This window comes from Acanthochromis polyacanthus, chromosome 7, assembly GCF_021347895.1.
Source record: "Acanthochromis polyacanthus isolate Apoly-LR-REF ecotype Palm Island chromosome 7, KAUST_Apoly_ChrSc, whole genome shotgun sequence".
NCBI classification, from domain to species: Eukaryota; Metazoa; Chordata; class Actinopteri; family Pomacentridae; genus Acanthochromis; species Acanthochromis polyacanthus.
This window is the reverse complement of record NC_067119.1, coordinates 11,856,634-11,875,480: the sequence shown is the minus strand read 5'-3', so window position 1 is coordinate 11,875,480 and position 18,847 is coordinate 11,856,634. Positions and strand designations below refer to the sequence as shown.

Below are 18,847 nucleotides of genomic sequence, written 5' to 3'. Positions count from 1 at the left end.
AAATCCAACATTAAAAGGGTCAAGTGATGAACCTTGAACCTCGTAAGCCGCCGTGGAAGCACCTCTCTTTAGATGACGAGGCCCTTTCCTGTTAGAAAGATGTCATTGCTGTGCAACTGTTGTGTGTTTGTGCCCAGGAGGAATTTTTTTTAAAAAGTCAATTTGTTCACGGAGTACATTGAAAGCCAACAAACAGTGACAGAAGCGCTTTTTGTGTCTCCAGCTACAGAAGGACGGGCCCTTTCAGTCAGACACAGTGAAGCTGCTCACTGGCTGATTATTGTGGTACTTAATGGTGAGGCCAGCCATCGACAATGGGTTGCTATGCGTGGGTCGCGGTATCCAGGGAATCTTGAAATCTTTACAACTTTGAAGAAAACTTCAGAGTAAACTTTGCAACTAGCACTGCACCAGTCATCTCCATGCTGCGTATGGACAAAATAAGCTCTGTTTTCTGTTTCTTGCTGCATGGTTCCATATCCTTATAGAGTAATTCTAGCACAAGGAATGGACACGGCACATCTTATAGATCTTAATTTGTCTGATTTTAACTTGCTTTAAAAGTTGAGTGCAACCACCACTCCACTGTTTAGCCACCACTTGTGTTTTGTGCATTTCTCTCTTTGAGCAACACAACAAAAACTCTTAGTCTTGAATTATTTTAAGTTCATACCAGCCTCCTTTGTTCTATAACTGACTGACCTCTGACCTCCGTGCAGAGGAGGGTAGGTTGAAAGTGAATCTCTGTTTTCGATCAATAGAATACCAAATTATGTGGTAGATCTGTTGGCTTTGTTGTGTTTAGTGTTTGTGAAGATGTTGATTAGAGAAGAGATTTATTCATAGCAAGCTATTCTTTCATCTGTAGCCTAAATGAAACTGTGAAATGTGAATTTTTTTGCACGACTGACAGAATGTTAGCTTAGGTGGAGAATAACTAGAGTTGCATGTCAATAGTGAGTCATCACTGAGTAATAAATATTAAGCTTTCTTGCATTGTTAACCGTAGTTCAGATCTGTCACAATTCTGTCACATGATTCATTTAGGGCAAATAAATTACGCCAGACTGGATTCGGGAGTTCATTCGCTGGCTGACAGATCTGTTCGGACAGTTGTGACTCATGTTGAGTCACCACACAGACTGGGAAGAAGACTTTCACTCTGTCTCAGTTTTCTGTTATTGTCTGATGCTGACACTGGTGATCAAATGTAAGTTTTACCAATCAAACTGGTGATCAAGAGGGAGATGCTTAAAATTTGTGTATCAGAGCCCCTGAGGATAACAATGGTGCAATAATTCTTTCATTTTCCTTATAAATATGCTCATGGATCTGTGAATTACTGTGTTTTATTGAAATTCGCTTCACTTTTGTCAATGTGTGGAGACCCACTGATCACACTGCTGTAGGCTATATGTAAAACTTCGAATTATTTCTTCAAAATCAATCAATATTTTCCATTTTAACGTTCTTTTTTCCTTTTGATTTGACCTCATTCAAACCCAGTATGCACCATGTTGAAGACAATACCTTATCCAACATAGAGATATTTTTGGTGGCAGAAACTCAGACATACCTATGTGGGATTTATTTAGAGAATGTTAACATATGTTTCCCCATAAGTGAATCAGAATTCTATATAGTGGCATGAATGCAAAAATCATAAGCAATTCTTATTAATGTGCAAAAAAATGAGCATCAAGGTGATTTCTTTTAAATCTGTTAAATGGATTCCAGTTTAGAAATGGATAGAAATGTTAGTCTGTGAGAGCTTTACAGGATCAGATCAGGTCAAGTCCTCCATCCACCCTCCCACATCCTCCAGCTTTCCGTCCCGGCTCCTGGGGGAAGGAAGCCAGCCGCAGCCTCCGGGAGCAGCTGCAGCCTCCGTGCGCCTCTCCGGTCCCTCGGTGCGCGGTGGCCCGGGCTCCGGAGAGTGACGAGCCTTGTGGTGCAATCTACGTGTGCGCCGTCCCCCGGACTGACAGGGCCGGAGGTCCAATGAAATAAGTCGACATATTGAGGTTGTCAAATCAAAGCCAAAGAGGAGGCGCTGTCCCGGCGTCGTCTGAATTACGTCATGCACAAACAGCTGGTCGTTGGCAAATATCTGAAAAAATGTAGACCAGCACAGCGACTGAGAACTGCACCCGGGCTGCAGCCCCTCCGCGAAATCTCCTGCTTTCAACGATGTGGCAACTGGAGCGCCTGGGCTCAGGATGTAGCCCTCCGAGGCTCCTCTTGCTTGTTTACACCTCTCTCTGCGCTGTTGGAGGTGAGTGCTCTCCGTTCACTGTTGGCTTGGCTTTGATTCGCTGTTCCTTTTGTCGGGGTGCTGAAATCCAACCCAGCGAGCAGCAGCAGCAGCAGCAGCAGCGGCAGCATCGCATCCCGTTTGTGGCTTCAGCACAGTCTCCTTTAAGCATCCACAGCTTTTCAGTCACCAGCCAAACGGCTTTTTCATTAACACCGACTGGCTTCAGTTACGTGACGCACGGGGAAAGGTTGCTGCTAATTTTGGCACGCAGCGCGCTGACAGATGCTCCTATAGGTTGTAGGCTTTACTGTATACGTATATATAGTGGGGCTGAAAACACAGCAGGCTTTCATTGTTGTTGCCTTTTTTTGTGCTTGTTTGTGGTTGTTTTTGCTTTATTGTACTTGGCAAAGACAAGTGGGGACACACTGCACTGATAGTACTCAATGTAATTCCATAATAAGGGCAATGTTTATGTCACACCTTTTGTTTTTTGGCGTTTTTTATTCTGGTAAACTGACGTGAAACCTTCATGAAATGATCAAATGTGACCAAAAAGTACAAGAATCCATCACTCTTTCGTTATATACATATGTTCATTTTTTAAAAGCAAAAATCCCATGTAGACAGAAAGCAGGAGTATTTTTCTTGTGTTGTTCCTGTGATGTCCATCCACCAAGATGTCTTTGCTGCTGGCGTGAAACAAAAACCTCAGCTCTGAATTGTGGGACAACAATGAATCTGTACCTGCAGCATCTGCCGTGCTGGCTGTGGTCACACAGGACCCTTCAGGTCTGTGTGAGGATGTTGCAGACTTGTTGCTGTTTTGCTCCATCAGTTTTGAGGAAATCTTTCTTTCTTGACTGCAGACCGAAAGCTCAGTTCGCCACTTTGCACCTTTTGTCCGCCCTGCTTTGTTTGTATCATAGTGAGGAGGATGTACTATAGTCGAGAAGTGGGTCTTATTCAGGCTTTTGACGTAAAGGAATAGATGTTTATTCAGTTTATCGACACACAGATCTTGAATATTTGTATGGATTTTCACATGTGACAGTTATTGTGTTGGTGTAGATGTGGATGATGCAGTTATCTGTATGGATTTGGGTGATTTCTGAGGTGTTTTGCTCCTATTGGTGGGTGTTTTTGACCAAAATATGAATTGATCACCTGTAATTGTTAAGTTCAGTCACTATTAAGGCTTTTTGTTCCAAATAGTTCCTCTTCAGCCTACTGTTTTTTTTTTTTAAATTAAGATTTAAAGTCTAAAGATCAAATGCGACCCAGTTCAGTATTTAAGACTAAATCTCATGTTGAGGTGACAAAAAGCAGGATTATGTCTATATTAAGCCGCTAACAGAATAAAACAGTGGTAGGGAGGTGCTCATTGACGAGATTACCGAATCCAGAAGCGTGCTGTAAGAAAGCCTGTAAGCACTCTACCGCCTTTATCTCCAAATGAAAGGTCTTTATTTAGCTGGCAAACAAACAAGTATATTTGGATGTTTTGGCATGTTTGCACCTTCACGTGAAGTGCAGCCTCTGTGTGCGACTGCTGGATTGTCATTGAGTCTTTGCTGTGTGTTGTTTTGGATGCGTTTCCTTTGCAGAATCGGAATTTCACATTGAGGGGGTTGAGGAAAATAGATATGCCAGTTGGCTTTTCTAAATTTCTTGTGTCATGTGTTGAATCTGTGACAATGGGCTCAGATGTTGGATGTTTGAAATGAAGCCCGTTGAGGATAGCTACCTACATGTACCTTATACAGTAGAAAACATTGAGCAATGTGACAAGTGAAACAAGCTTGATGCACATAAAATTGTTTCAGGAGATTCAATCTACTGAAATAGTGAAGAAATAAGTAATGACTAAAAATTGCACAAATGATATACTGCAACACTTGTGTTACATTTCATAAATATCTAATCACAAACCACCTTTTGTTGGTTTTTGATCCTGAAATACAAAAGTCCTTGCAAACCTCATCAGAGGGTGCATTTCTTTGAGTTGTGAGCAGCTCAGATGAGGAGTGATTCTCCCTTGCTGGAACATTTTTTGCACCAAAGAGAAGAAAAGATTGAAGAACAGCCTGAAAAATAGAAGTAAGTTTATGTAGCAAGAATTGGATTTTCTGAGTTCCTGCACCCAGTAACAACCTCAGGACCACTTCAGCTTATTTTTGACGATAAATGTTGACTTTCATGTAACTAAATGAGGGTTACGAGACAATTGTATCATTCAAAGAGTTTCTTTGAATGATACAATCACCATCCATAACCAATGCTACTTTCGGACGTGCAAAATTGTTGGCCACTGTGTAGTCAGTCATTAACTTCCAACTGATCTCTTGCAAGAAACAAGATCTTGTCTGTTTCTTTCTAATCACACAAGCAGAACATACACGGCAGGCGTATTGCAGACTCCAGCAGTCTAAGCGCCAAACTCACCCTATAGCACTCCAGTCTGTATCCTCACTCACAGTCCGTGTCATGGAAGGACAAAGAAGGAGCTTAATGCAGGAGAAGGCTCACATATAATGCAAATTGCAAGAGAGAGTAGAGTAGAGTCAGGGCTGCGAGCTTTGAATAGGGTTGGGCTTTAGCTCTCGACAGAAAGATTGCTTCATTCTTCTCAGTTTCTAGTTCCATATTCTGTGTTTTAGTATTCAAGGTTGCCTCCATAGGTGAGAGGCAGACGCGAGCTTTGAAGACTGGTAATAAAGGAGCTCTGAGAAGAGCCATTTTTCTCTTTTCACACAAATGTTGGGAAACGGTGCACATTCGAGAAAACCTTGTCCTTTCCTCCGCGCACCTCGGTGCCCTGTCGCTGCACAGGGTCACTTGGCTTTCTTAACAATGTGTCATCGCGAAGGCAAACAATAGCAAAAGATGCAGCAGATGACAGCGCCAGTGCAGCGCTTATTGTCTTGCCAACTCTTAAATGAACTGGACTCACACGCTGTGGCTTTTCACTGCAAAACAATGCGGTGGAATTTTAATATCTTTTGTGCAAATTGCAGGTGAGGTGAATTATCAGCAAAAACAAAAGCGTGCAGAGCGAAAGATGTCACCACATGTTTGGCAAGTGCAGGTGTTAGAAGTAGTTGACATGCTCAGACACAAAGGGAGTTGCGCTACAAATGGAAGAACATTCTCCCTGGTGAAACATCAAGGCGCCTCCACACTGTTTCCATGAAATTCTGCTGCCGTCTTTTTTATCTACTTGTGTTTACGTTTATGATAGCACTTATCTAGGTGATGCTTTATGTTCTAGTGTAGCAATTAAATGACTCACACACAATTTCCCCCAGTTTTTGCCCACCCACTGGGCGTGCTTGATGCCAGCCCTGCTCATAACGTGCCAGATTACACCTGCCACTTGTTCTGCTGCTTTCATATGCAGAGGCTTTGGTGGATATAATCCAAGGATTTGACATTATGCAGGACGCGAGTGAGCCTGCATACATACATCTCCCTCAGCCGCTTTAGAAGACGTTAAAGTGTGTGATCACATATTTAGATGATCTGGCTCTTGAGCGAACAGTCTGCTGGGTGAAAGGAGAAGCCTGTGATTATTAACTTAAAACAGAGGGATGCCTCTGGCCTGTTTGCAAGAGTAAATATATTGACAAATTGCTTGTGCTTGGAATTTAGCTTTTGTAAGGAGAAGTTAATCATAACTCATTGCTAGTCACGTCAGCGGCATGGTCAGGGGTGGCAGTGTTGATCTGTCTCTGGGATTTTTGGTCCACACTCAGAAATCTATTGACAACAGTTTGCCAAGAGATTCTGTGCAGGTATTTAATGAATGAACTGCAAGTATCCGGTGCCACCAGTCGGTCGATGTTTTCCCTCATGCTGCTACATGCTCATGGTTTCCAGAGGATTAATCCTGATTACTTTTATGATCTCCTGACTTTTTGTCAATTACAAATATTCGATTAAATTTCAGTTTGTCTTGTCCTTTGACCAACAATGTTCCCATCAACCTCCAAACAAACGCCAAACTACAGTGATAAACATGTGAATCATTACATTGTAGTTACATGCTAAGCAATAGCATCATTTCAGCATGCTAACATGGTACATTCATGAATGTTGTAAGCATTGAAAATATTATACAATGTGAATCAACATGTCACTTACCTCAGTGAAGTACTGGGCAACAGCACAACAGCTTTGCCTATTCTTGTTGATCGGAAATAGGAAAGGCTTTTGTTTTCTAAATCAGTATATGTTGAGAGTTCCTTACATTTATACTGTGGGACTTTTCCATCTGCTTCTGTCCCCCACAGACTGCCTTTTTGTGACTGAATACTTCACCCGTACGCCTCGTAAGCTGAATGCTTTCAACTCCTTCGCCAGTGTGGAACTGTTCCACTTCAATGTGCCTGATGACACCATGATGGCCGTATGGAACCTCATCACCTTCAAGGAGCAAGGGGGCACGTTCGGAGACAGCTGCCCGAACCGCAATGTGACTGTGTAAGACAAAGAGTCGTCGTGAAATGGCTTGAAGCTTTCCTTTTGTTGTTCTTTTGTTGAATTTGCCTCCTTCTCTAGGGACTAAATAGATAATAATAAGCATCTTATACACCTCACCTGTGGGGAAGAGATTAGGAGGAGCTGGTTGAATCTGAGCGGGGCCGACTATCGCTGTCAGCCTCGACATATGGAGAAACTGCTATTAAAGCATTAGCTGCATTAAGCTTTTGATATTGCCTTTCTATTTTTATCGTCTTGGTAAGTAGTGTGTTTTTCACGAGTGCTGGTATCTCAAGTAACTCCTCAGTTTCCCCCTTTTGATGCTGCGATTGTGCTGGGCATGGCTGTTCCATTGGAATATGTGGAGCTGATTGTTATCTGAATTTGAATTATTCATATTTTAAATAGGAGGTGCCATCTGTGCTCAGGCTGTCAGCTGTTCCTATAAGAGGAATTTTTGTGTTTGGCAGATGTCTGTGTTGTTTCTTATTAGGGCCTAACAGGGATCGGATTGTGCTTTGTGGTTAATAGGTACTTCAGGTCCGGGGCTCCTCCAGTAATCAACCCCCTGTACACCCGCTTCCCTCGGGATACGGTCGTCCCAGGGTCCTTTGCGGTGACTCTCACCTGGACTCTCCCCAATCGTACTACGGGAGCATTCAACGTGACCAGCCCTCTCCCTGGAGACTGGTTCCTAGCCGCACATTTACCCAAGGATGAAGGCAAGATCTCAGTCAAGGTGAGCCTGAACATTTATCACAAATAAACAGCAAGAGTTTTCTGTTCAGACTTTGAAGCTGGTGATTGCAGGCAGTGATCCATTTGTTGTTCCTGCTCTGAACTTTGTAGAGATGCAGTGACAAAACAAATACTGCCAATAAATCTGTCTTTATATTGAACTGCAAGACCAATATTGTCATCTTTATAGCCGTGCTGTTAACTTGGCTAAAAATACAACAATCTCCCCATCTGGCATCAGCGGTTTATGAAAAGCTTGAATCACTGCTGTCGTATGCATCCGCCACCAGTGGTAAAATGGAAGCGTATTTATGTGAAAGTGTTATGTAACATGACTGTCATGAGATCTACATCTAAATTATTTTTCATGGTTACTTAAGTCCCCTTTATGATATAAAAAAAAATCTAATAAAAATGGTTTAAGTAGTTGTTGGGATTAGTATTCCAGCTTGTGCGGCACAGCCTAAAGAGGCAGAACAGTGTCAGAGAGTTTTTCTTCATCTCATCATGTTCTCCTATTTGGCTGCATAAACACCTGCTGATTTCCATTTCAGGCAATTTATTTGTCACTGGCATGGCGTTCACTTGTTCTTCCTTTGTGGTTTCCTCTGGCTGGCAAAAGTGCACCTGGCATACATAACAATCAAAAATACCATCAAAAGTCGCCATCAACATCAAATGCACAAAAGAAATGGTTTGCTTAGGGGCCACTGGGAATAGAAGTCGCCGTGGCTAAAATGTGACCAGCTTTAAATGACACACTCTATAGATGGAAATGACATACCTTTTCCAAATTCTGCTTTCTGAAGCAATTTTCCAGCTACAAAGATGCTTTCAGTTCAGAGAGGAAACACAAATAGAAGCAATGCAAGCAGAACGTGGGGGGATGCACACTGCATTGATAACAATTCCAGTTAAATACCCAACCCAGCGCACAGCAAGAAGCTGAAAACGGTAAAAAGCCTGCATCTGTTTTCTTCACTTGCTGAAACGGATCTTATTGCAGTTGGAGTACGCCAAATGTATCTCTTTACACAACAAGATTGGAGAATGACATATCTGTTTCATCCAGGCATACCTTTGTGTGTGTGAATTATTCCACTATCTCAGGAGTAACTAATTGCTAAATGTATTGTTTTTTTCATAAAATGACTGTAGAGTTAAATAGAGCCGAACATAAGCTCTCAAAGGTTGCATTTATTGCAGCCCTGTTGCGATGGGTTGCATTAGATTGTTCAGGTATACCTAATAAACTGGAAACTCACTATACCCCTGAGTTGACCCTAAAATTGCATAGTCTCAACGGGCAATTCTGACTGAAGGAGCTAAATTAATGCAATTAGTCAGGGTTTCATTGGGGAATTTGAGTGCTTTATGGCTTTAATGGAGTTTTAGAGGCTTCAACATCTTGCCAAGACTGAAATTCTGGGAGAAATAAATGAATGGCTGTATCCTATTTGGTATGAGGATGGTCAAATTTAAAGCTATTGAACGCCATCAAAAAGCATTGGCCTTCAAAAACCCACAGTGGTTGAGCCTTAATTAAAACACAACTTGCTCCACAAGACGCATGTGCGGGTCCAACTGACAGGCTGTAATAAATCAAAGGGTCACCCCGGCAGCTCCTAGACTAATGACATGCCACAGTAATTGTGGCTCGGGCAGGAAGGGTTAGTGATCAGTTGACAGGAATGAAGGACCCAATTTGGCATTCACACCTGTCCCTCTGTCCTTTGGAATCAGGTGCAAAACGGCCTCTTTTTTTTTCTCTTTTCCAAACAAATTTTACAGCACATCATGTGTAGAAACAATGCACGCTCTCCTGGCTCTAAGTCATTCGGTCTGCTCGGCTCATCTCACAAAGTAATGCACATCGAGCATTAATGGTTCAGAACAGCGCCGGTGAAATAGCGGGTGCATGTTACGGTGTGTAGCAGGGAGGGGGAGGACAGAGTGATATTAATCCAGGAGGCTGACAGGACTAATGCACACAGTCTATTAGGAATTTTCACTCCGTCTGAATGATATCTAATCTCCTCCTTACTAGCTTTTAAGGAAAATTGTCGAGTTAACCACCCAAATGCCACCTAAACTGCTGCTGTGTTATCGTCGCAGGGTCTGTCTGAGGAATGCCAGTATCTGTTCCAGCCTCAGCTCATTGTCCAGAGGCTGATTGGGATTTCAGTGCTTTATCCCGGATACTTCATCGACCAGATGATCCCAGTCCACAACAGATCCGCACTTTACAAGTGAGTCTTGGGTTGACTTTGAAATTATGCACAAAGAGAGAAGAAAATGCGCTTCATTTTGCCCGGCCTACCTCTCCAGTCCAATCCCTCATCTCCCTCTCGAGTTATGCTTTTCCTCGAGTTTTTCTCTATAAGCTTATCTTGCAATTTCACTTTAAAAAGATGCAATTTCGCTGTGTGCTCATAGCCTGCACACCTATATCAGCCTCCACTTCCCCTGCTTTGAGCCGTGCGAGCAGAGCAGTGTGAATTTTTTTGAGTTTTATGTTTATTTCTTTTTCATGATTTTTTATGGTGCTTCAAGTAAGGAGAGGCAGTATTCTGTGAGCGCTTCATAAAAAAAGAATGATGCAAAGGGAACTGAAATGTTTATTAGCTGAATATTATAGATGCATTGTATTTACGCTTTTAAAAGTTGGTCTTTGTTGTTTGTCTACATAAAAATGATATATATATTTCTAGATTTAAGCACCACTTTCAACAATATGGTTATTACAGGACAGGCAAAAGGTCCAAAAGACCATTAATTCAAATAAAACAGAAATTATATTCGTTGTGAAGTTAATGCAAAGGCATGAGTTTATCTGCTTTAAAACAAACAGCAACGTATCACCATGAAAGAAATTTATATAATTACACTTATGGTGGCAAAGGCATGCTGTTCTCTTCTAGGAATAATGGTTGGGGCCTTTTCTAAACAGTTTTGTGTCCAATAAAACTTGATAAACGTCATTTTGTGTTAACGCGGTGCTTTTGTACGTTCCGCTGTACGGTTCGGTGCCTTAAACGTGTGTCTGTGTGTCTTTGTGTGCCTGTGCAGAGTGTTCATCCCCAATTATATATCAAAGGTGAAGGTCCAGCTGGTAAACTGCAGCACCAAGAACAAGAGCAGCGACAGTTGTCCCGTGGTGCTGAAGATAAGAGCTCGGGCGCCGCCGGTGCATAACTCAAGTGCCCTCGACTGCAGGGAGTGGAACCCTTGTGAATTAGTCACCCTGGTACCGGCCTGGGAACAGTGGTACTACATCCTGGTGGAGCGATATCTAAGTAACTCTGACGTCTACTTTCGCATCGGGGTGCAGGTCACAGGTGAGTGTGGTTAAAAGGCAAATATATATGAGCTGGCAGGGTTTATGTTTTTTCATTCTTTCTTATCTAAGCATAGTTTATAGCACGCAATATATATTCTTTTGATTGTATCAGTACATTAAATACACCGAAAGCAATGATTAGACATTATCATTATGGCCATGCAGAGATTCCTTTATTATTCATTTAAATTAGCCTACAGAGATAAATCAGAGAAGTGTATCATATTTTTTTTAAATCCTAACTTTGGTTGAACAGCAGCTTTTTCAACCAAAAATGGCAGCAACAAGACAATGTTAAGATTTATAACAGTGTAACAGTTGCACAGAAGAGTTAGTTGGACTCCGTTTGTTAAGTTTTACCAAGTCTAAAGCAAAGCAACTGTAGCCTATCAAATTAAAAATGGTTTATTTTTATTTCTAAAGATGTTAAGTTTTAATTTTTTACCACATAAAGTGTGTTATTTCTTCTTTATAAAAAAAAATCATGATATGGTTTTACCTGCTGATGACCCATTCAAGGACATTATTTTACCATATTATCAGTTACAATCCTGGCCAGTAAACGTCTAAAATGAAGAATAATAAATAATCTACACAAAGCAAACAATATGTGTTCTTTTATTTGAATGTGTACACATTAAATTCACAAATAGAGATGAGTAGATATGATCCATATGGCCATGCAGGGAGAGGTCCTCATTCACTAATTATTCATTTAAGTCAGTTTTCAGCTTAAATCAGATGAATTAGAAAACTGCATCATCACTGAATCCAAAAAGTATCCTGATTTTGGTTGAACAACAGATTCTCCAACCAAATCTGGCAAAAACAGGATAATGCAAGATAGCAAGAGAATACTAAGCGTTAGAACAGCTGCATATGTGTCACATAGTCAGACTCAGTTTGATAACTTTCACCATTTCACCAAGTCTAAAGCAAAACAGCTCAGTCTGTTCAATTAAGAAATGGTTTATTTTACTTCTAACGACGTTAAGCTTTCATTTTTACAACATAGTGTGCATTTGTTCTTTTTAAAAAACTGCATTATATAATTTTAACCGTTGATGACCGATGAAAGGACATTATTTTACCATTGTATGAGCTAAAATTAAGAATAATAAATAAATAATCTGCATGAAACAAACAATATCCATTCTTTTATTTGTATCAGTACACAATAAATACACAGATAGTACTGATTAGTCATTCTAATCATGGCCATGTAGGGAGAAGCTCTCATTCAGTAATTATTTATTGAAATCAGCATTCAGCTTGAATCGGTTTAATTAGAAAACCGGATCATCATTTTTAAAAATAAATAAATAATGAAAAATACTCTAACTTTGGTTGAACAGCAGCTTTTTTTTTCCAGTCAAAAATGGCAGCAACAAGACAATGCTTAGCTTGAAAACAGCGTAACAGCTGTATAGAAGAGTCATAGTTGGTCTCTGTTTGGTAACTTTCACCAAGTCTAAAGCAAAACAGCTGTATCCTATCAAATTAAGAAAGGATTTATTTCTATTTCTGAAGGTTGAACTCTGCTGCTGATGACAAATGAGAGGATTATTTTACCTTATTATGAGCTACAATCATAGATTATCAGCATATCTGCGTTTTATCAGCTGATTCCCAATCTGTTGGATTTAAAAAATTGAAGGAGAGCAGGAAAAGGAGACACAAAGGAAAAAAGAAATAAGTGTCCATTGTGGCTGTAAAAGAAATCCATTTCATTTCACTGTGTGAGACTGAAGTAACAACTGAGGCAGTGAGCAGAGAATACCCCTCCTCATCTTTTTACTTTATCCCTGAAACCCTTTGAAAAACGACAATAATAATAGTAACACATTTACATAGCACATCAAAAGCAGCAGAGGTTTCAACTATAAATAAGCTCCTGTTATTTCCTCATAGTTATTCTGCTCATTGCCTAAGTTTCCGCCTGACATTTATGATGAAGAATCACAGGTTGCTTTTGCATTTATTATTACTTTCATTATTTTAAAGTCAAGCTATTTTAACACACTGGTGAGAGTAATTTACCATCTTCTCTTTGCTTGGTTTATTCCCATCAGGGTTTTTCTTACTGTGAGGTGCAGGCTGTTTTGTAAATGAGACTACTTTACCAATTTTGCCAATTAAACCAAAATTTTTTTAATGATTTATTAGAGGTAATGTGTTGCATATCTTTTTTTCCTCCCTTTATTTTCACATAAATCGTGACAGTGTTTATCACCGCAGTCTGTGAGCTGTGAGCTTCCAGCATTTTTCAATAATTTTTTTCTACCTGCTGCTTCGGATGTTTTAATTTAAGACGATGCTGGGGTGGTCTCTGTAAATCTGAGAACTCGTAAATTAGGTGTACACAAAAGCTCAGAGTGGATCTCTGCAGCATATCATATCCTAGTGCACAAAACTGTGCAGTCAAAGCGTAAAGGATGTTGGCTTCCAATTTACACGTGAAAAAAAATGATTCTGAGGTGTTCACATATCAGAACAAAAAACTCCACGTGTAGTGTATCGCTCACAGTCATGCTTCTAACAGATGAATTATGTGAGGCAGCAATTGATTTTTGGACATGTGTTTTGATGGAAAAGCGGAGGCCAGACACAGTTGGACCATTAAGAGGCTTGTTGGAGAAGCCCAAACTGAGGTGATTCATACGGGATTGCTAAGAGGCCAGTGATACCATGCTTAAGTGCTACATGCTGTTTTGGGGTTGTGGAGAGCTGAGATATTCTTTATGCTCACTCCGCAGGGATGGCTCACAAATCTGTGGGAAGTCCACTCCCATGTAGTGATCCCCTCCCTCTGTTTCACACTGTACAGTGCACTTTGTCACCATGGCAACACAGACACTAATTATTCACACTCTGCCTCTCCTCCTGCCTGCCAGGCAGATCTTACTTGACCTTTTGTGGATTTAAATTGAAGAACACCTCAGGTTCAGGGAGACGACCATCTGGAGTCCTCACCTTCTTACGCTTTTATGATTTGTGATTGTTGTGATGAGCCGTCTCAGAAATATGTGCCCTTATTTGAATTCAGTCCAATTTACAGGTATCACCGTCGCCAGCTAGACACAGCGTGGTAAAACTAGGTTGCACTTTATTATTCATTGTTGTTGTTTGTACTGTTTTCACTGCAGGTGTCCTGCCCTCAATAGATGATTGGGCAGTGAAGAGACTTCATGATTTATGCTGATTATAGGAGCAAAAAAATGAAGCCAGTTCTTTGGATTATCAATGTTATGAAATTGTGTGTTTACACGGCCCTTCCTCCCCTCCAAACCACCTCCATAAATCCTTACATATACATGAGCTCTATAAATGGGCCTTTGCTGATTTGACTTACCAAAGTTACTTTTGTCTCCAGCCCACAGTATTTGGAATTTTGGTATTTTTAGGAGTGCTTCAGCTGCCTGAATGGACATCAAAATACTTCAAACCCTTTCACAGACAACACTATGCAAACGAGGCTGAGCTACAAAAGCCTTTGAAATCTTTTCCCCTTGGGGATTGGCGGTATTTGATGGTACTTTGCCAGTTGCCATCAATGACCATTTTGCAGTGAGTTGCTTTGTGTTGACTGAAAGCATACTGTTTGCAATTACAGTGAATCTTTGGCTTATTAAAAAGCAGTGTACTGTACTGAACCTTCCAGTAAACATCATGGAAGCCAGATGAGGGGGATCATTTGAAAAAGACTTGGTTGGTTGGCGTGCATAGTAGAGGTTTTTTTTGGGGGGGGTTATTTGATTTCATGATAGGGATTACTACATTACACAATATGTGGCAAGGGGCATTTTTCAATCCTTTTGCAAGAAGCCAATGAAAATTCACCGGCATGTTCAGCTCATGCAGGAATTGGTTCCATTGATTTCCTTTACGAATTCGATTTTTCTTTCCTGAACAGATTGCTCCAAGCCCAGTTTGTCAAAGGACCAAGCACAGCCCAGCTCCTCCATGAACATGCCTCAGTCTTTTGGCACAGCGATGGGTTTCTCTCTGTCTGAGACGCTGCTGATGGCGGCTCTGCCCAGCTTGTCCCAGAATGCCAGTCACCTGCATACCTCCGAAGACAGCATCATTTACCTCGCCCCCACTGCAGACACGAACAAGTGCTGGCCCATCCGTCCGACCCTCCGCAATGAGCTGGACACCTTCTCCGTGCATTTCTACGTCTTCTTCGGTCCAAATATATCGATTCCACCAGACAGGGCTGCCGTGTTCGCCATCAACTTAATGCCAGTTTTAGACAGCGGAGGCGTCCTCAACATGGAGCTCAAACTCAACATGGTGAGTCAGACAGATGATTCTTTTACTGCATGCCTTAAAAGAACACAGATCCAGGGATTAGGGGCAAAATCTCTGATTAAATTGTTTCTTTTATGTTCTAAAAATATAAAATTTAAAACCATTCCTTGTATTTTACCATTATATGTTGGAGCAATTTGTGGAAGAAGACATTTGGTGCAAGATGTTGGACAGTGCTCTGCTGCTACCCTCACCCTTCACACGCTTTACGCTTCACTATTGCAAGGGATCAGATTGCAATCAGGAAACTAAATATGCAACAGTTAGTGAAGAGAAAATCCCCAGCTAGCAAGGGTGAATAATTGGGCTCACAAAGTGTCTGGCTGAGCTAGCCTGCTAAATATGGATGCACGTATGGTCGTAGACTTTGCAGTGGGAACTGAAAAAGTTCACAACGAAGCAGGCGCCAGTGTTTGGGCTTGTGACATATGTCTCTAATTGAGAGCGAACAAAATGCAAAAACCCAAGCCAAGCAGGATTTGATTTGTCTCTGTTGATCTGTCCTTCAGATAGTAATGGCATTAGGAATGCACCTGCAGCAGCTCTGGAGGTCTGCGGGGAGCCAGAAACTGGAGAGCTACAGGCTGGCAGATGGACTTTTAAACATTTCACTCTTAATAGAAAAGCAAGCCAGCTAGTGTTGAAATAACTGGAGGATGAAGCACAAAATCCAAATAGATAGCTTTGATTGTTTGGTTCAAAGGAATATCCTGACATTTTGGGAAATATTGCCTTCCTGGGAGTTAGATTGATATCAGTTTTATTCCTCTGTATTCGGAAAAGATATTGGTCAAGGACACTTTTAGCCTACAGTACTGATGCTTTAACAAAAGGCAGAAACAGGAGGAAACAGCTGACGTTCAAAAAAGGAGAAAAAGTCTGCCCCTCTAGCAACTCTAAAATTAACACACAAAAAAAACAAAACAATCTCCGCTCAAGATTTTATGGAAGTGTTCAATGGATTCATCATTAAAATAATCGCCAGTTGCAGCTTTATATGTAAAACTGACATGTTTGAAGTAGTTGAAATGCAGCCTCCAAGCTGTTTCTCTCTGCTTCCAGACTTTGTGATAAGCTGAGCTAAACACACACCCTTCATCTCTACTGAACACACAGAGATGAAATTGATAATCAATCTTCTCATCTAACCCCTGGTAAGAAAGCCAACCGACTTGCTTCCCAAAATGTCAGAGAAAAACCGAAATAGTGGACTTTGGAGAGGAAACGAAAATAATTGACTGTAATTAATTTGACGGTTTATTGACCAGCCGCTCGCTGCATGTGTCCGCTGTCACCTTCCAGAAAGGTCATCCTGAGTTTAAATGGCAGCCCTGCTCCTTTCTCTGTGGAGTGGTCATTTTGCCCTCATGTTTATGTATGTGTGCTTCATCCTACAGTCCTCTCCGGAGAACATCTGTTTGCACTTATCTGTACGAGCTTTGCAATATCAATCTGAATGCTCTCTGAGTGGGATTGACCGTGATCCCTCTCGCCCTTCATTCCAATATAGTCATAAGTGCGCATAGCTGCTTGATTTTAACTCGGTCTGTAAATGCCACAGCCGCTGTGATGAAACCTGGTTTGTGTGATTGTTGTATGAGCCTGCGAGATGTGTTCTTCAGAGAGACTGTCATGCTATATTATTCTATGGACAGATTTCTCCCCCTCAGCGATGATCTGTCACTGTGCTTGTCACAGGCACAGAATCCAGTCAGCCGCTGCTGGTGGGGGACTCTGGCAGATTTGCAGGGCTTTAGGAGACAATAGCTGGCGCTGCTTGTCTGCCTTGCATCACTCTCTGTGAGAGAGTGTGAAAGGAATGCATATGGCTTTTATTACCACTGATACCTCCCCTGGAAGTGCATCGATTTAATCGCTTTAGAGGCATCTTTCAAAAGTTCTTTCAGTAGGTTTTGTGCAGAAAAAAATGAATTGTAAGCCCTGTAATGAGTGTTAGTACTCGAGACCTTATCAGTGTTTGACTTGTTAGCTTTTATGCTGCAGCAATACACTCGACTCTGAATACGTGGGACCAAATGTGAGGTGGGAAATGAATGAATGAAAGAATATGTGCAATGCCTTCAACATAAAATAATACGTACAAACTTTTCCAGGTAATAATAAATACAAGAATCAAAATCAGAGAATTGGAATAAGAAATGATTTATGGCAGTTAGGTTTTAACATACAAGGAATTTGAGTTTGTGTTTGAAAAGTGAAATGGGTAATTATATCATGTTTTCTGTGTCTAGTTATCTATTTACAAATTGTTTATCTCCATTTACTGCAGCACTCATTTATCTACTTTTATTTTGAGCCAGAGTCAGTGGCAGAAATGTGTAGAAATACATATGTGAATAATATAAATGTATAATATATATAAATGTACAAAAGAACAGCATTTCTTACTTAAAAATAGGAATAAATGAATGTCAAAATAAGTAAACACATACTTAAAATAAAATCTAAGATTATTCATGTGTTGGTTGTCCATTAACCTGTTTTGTCTTTTACTTTTTGGTTAAATGAAAATGCTGAATTGAAGCCAAAATAACAAACAAACAAAAAAAAATCAGTTTTCTGTTGCTAAGCAGCATGCCTACACTCAGAGGATGACATTTCTTGCTGAAACCACTATACTGAATATGAGTCAAAACATGAGGCACTTTAATATTTCATTTATCAAAATCCATCACGAAGTTGCTTAATTAGTTTGGGCACTGGGATGTGCAGCGTGTAGCACACATGCCAGCTCCATCCATGTTCCTGCATCAGTTGGCGTTGTGTCCTTCCTGGCACGTGTCAGCCGCAAAACTCCTGGGAAATTTAGCGAAGCAAAAGACACATGAGCACACAACAGAGACACGCTGGCATCGATCAAAAGTTTCTTCTCTTCATTCTTGCGATCAGAGTCGACGTGTCTGTGTTAATGCAGTAGTGCTTTTGAAAAGATGTTTACTCTACAATCGGTAACCTTGAGCGTTACTTTCTTGGTAGGTAGCTCTCTTAATTGAATTATGTCTCCGTCGCTCACATTCAGCAATCACAGCTAACAGCTGCACAATGGACTGAGCATATAAATCACAATGTTAAGAGTAATTAATATACCATGTTCACAACACTGTTACAAAACGCTTTACACGTATAAGCAGTAAATAGAACCCTGGGCGCCATTTACATTAAAATTCCAGACATGATTTTAAAAGAGAACAGGAAATGAATACTGATTAGCAACAGATCACATAATGTCCTGACAGCTGAAGGTATTTCAAAATGCTGGGCTTTGGACGGCAGATCTGTAGGGTGCTGAGGAAGAGTCCTCATCCATACTGAGGGGGAAATTATCCAGGCAGACAAACTGAGCCTCAAAAGTTATCAGTAAAATCTTAATTCAGCTCCTCACAGAGAGGCAGTTTAAAACAAAGGAAAGAGGAATTTCCTGGTTTCTAGAGGTTGGGGTGATAAATCAAACATATCACAAACTAATCATCTGGATCTAGAGATAATCTTGCTTCCCTAATGTCGTCTTTTTTCCAGGGGAACCAGGATGTTTACAGGGAAATAACGAAAAGAGATCATTTGTTAAGGTGTTAACTTTGACAAATGATCTCTTATTAGGATATTATGGGTGGAGCAGATCATCAACTCTGGGGAAAAAACACACTGGCTCTGAAAGATGCTTCTACTTTGACTGTGAGAATGAACACACTGCAGGC

At 40.8% G+C, this 18,847-nt stretch overlaps 1 protein-coding gene across 1 annotated transcript in view; it reads left to right on the top strand.

The window, feature by feature from the left end:
- Positions 1 to 1,865: 1,865 nt before the first annotated feature.
- tmem8b (transmembrane protein 8B) overlaps positions 1,866 to 18,847 on the top strand; it is a 39,170-nt gene continuing 22,188 nt past the window's right edge. Inside the window, exons 1-6 of the mRNA XM_022198096.2 lie at positions 1,866 to 2,275; positions 6,550 to 6,739; positions 7,271 to 7,478; positions 9,593 to 9,726; positions 10,547 to 10,815; positions 14,731 to 15,113. Coding sequence (XP_022053788.1) covers positions 2,191 to 2,275; positions 6,550 to 6,739; positions 7,271 to 7,478; positions 9,593 to 9,726; positions 10,547 to 10,815; positions 14,731 to 15,113 — 1,269 coding nt within the window. The 5' untranslated portion in view covers positions 1,866 to 2,190. The remainder of the gene's footprint in view (positions 2,276 to 6,549; positions 6,740 to 7,270; positions 7,479 to 9,592; positions 9,727 to 10,546; positions 10,816 to 14,730; positions 15,114 to 18,847) is intronic.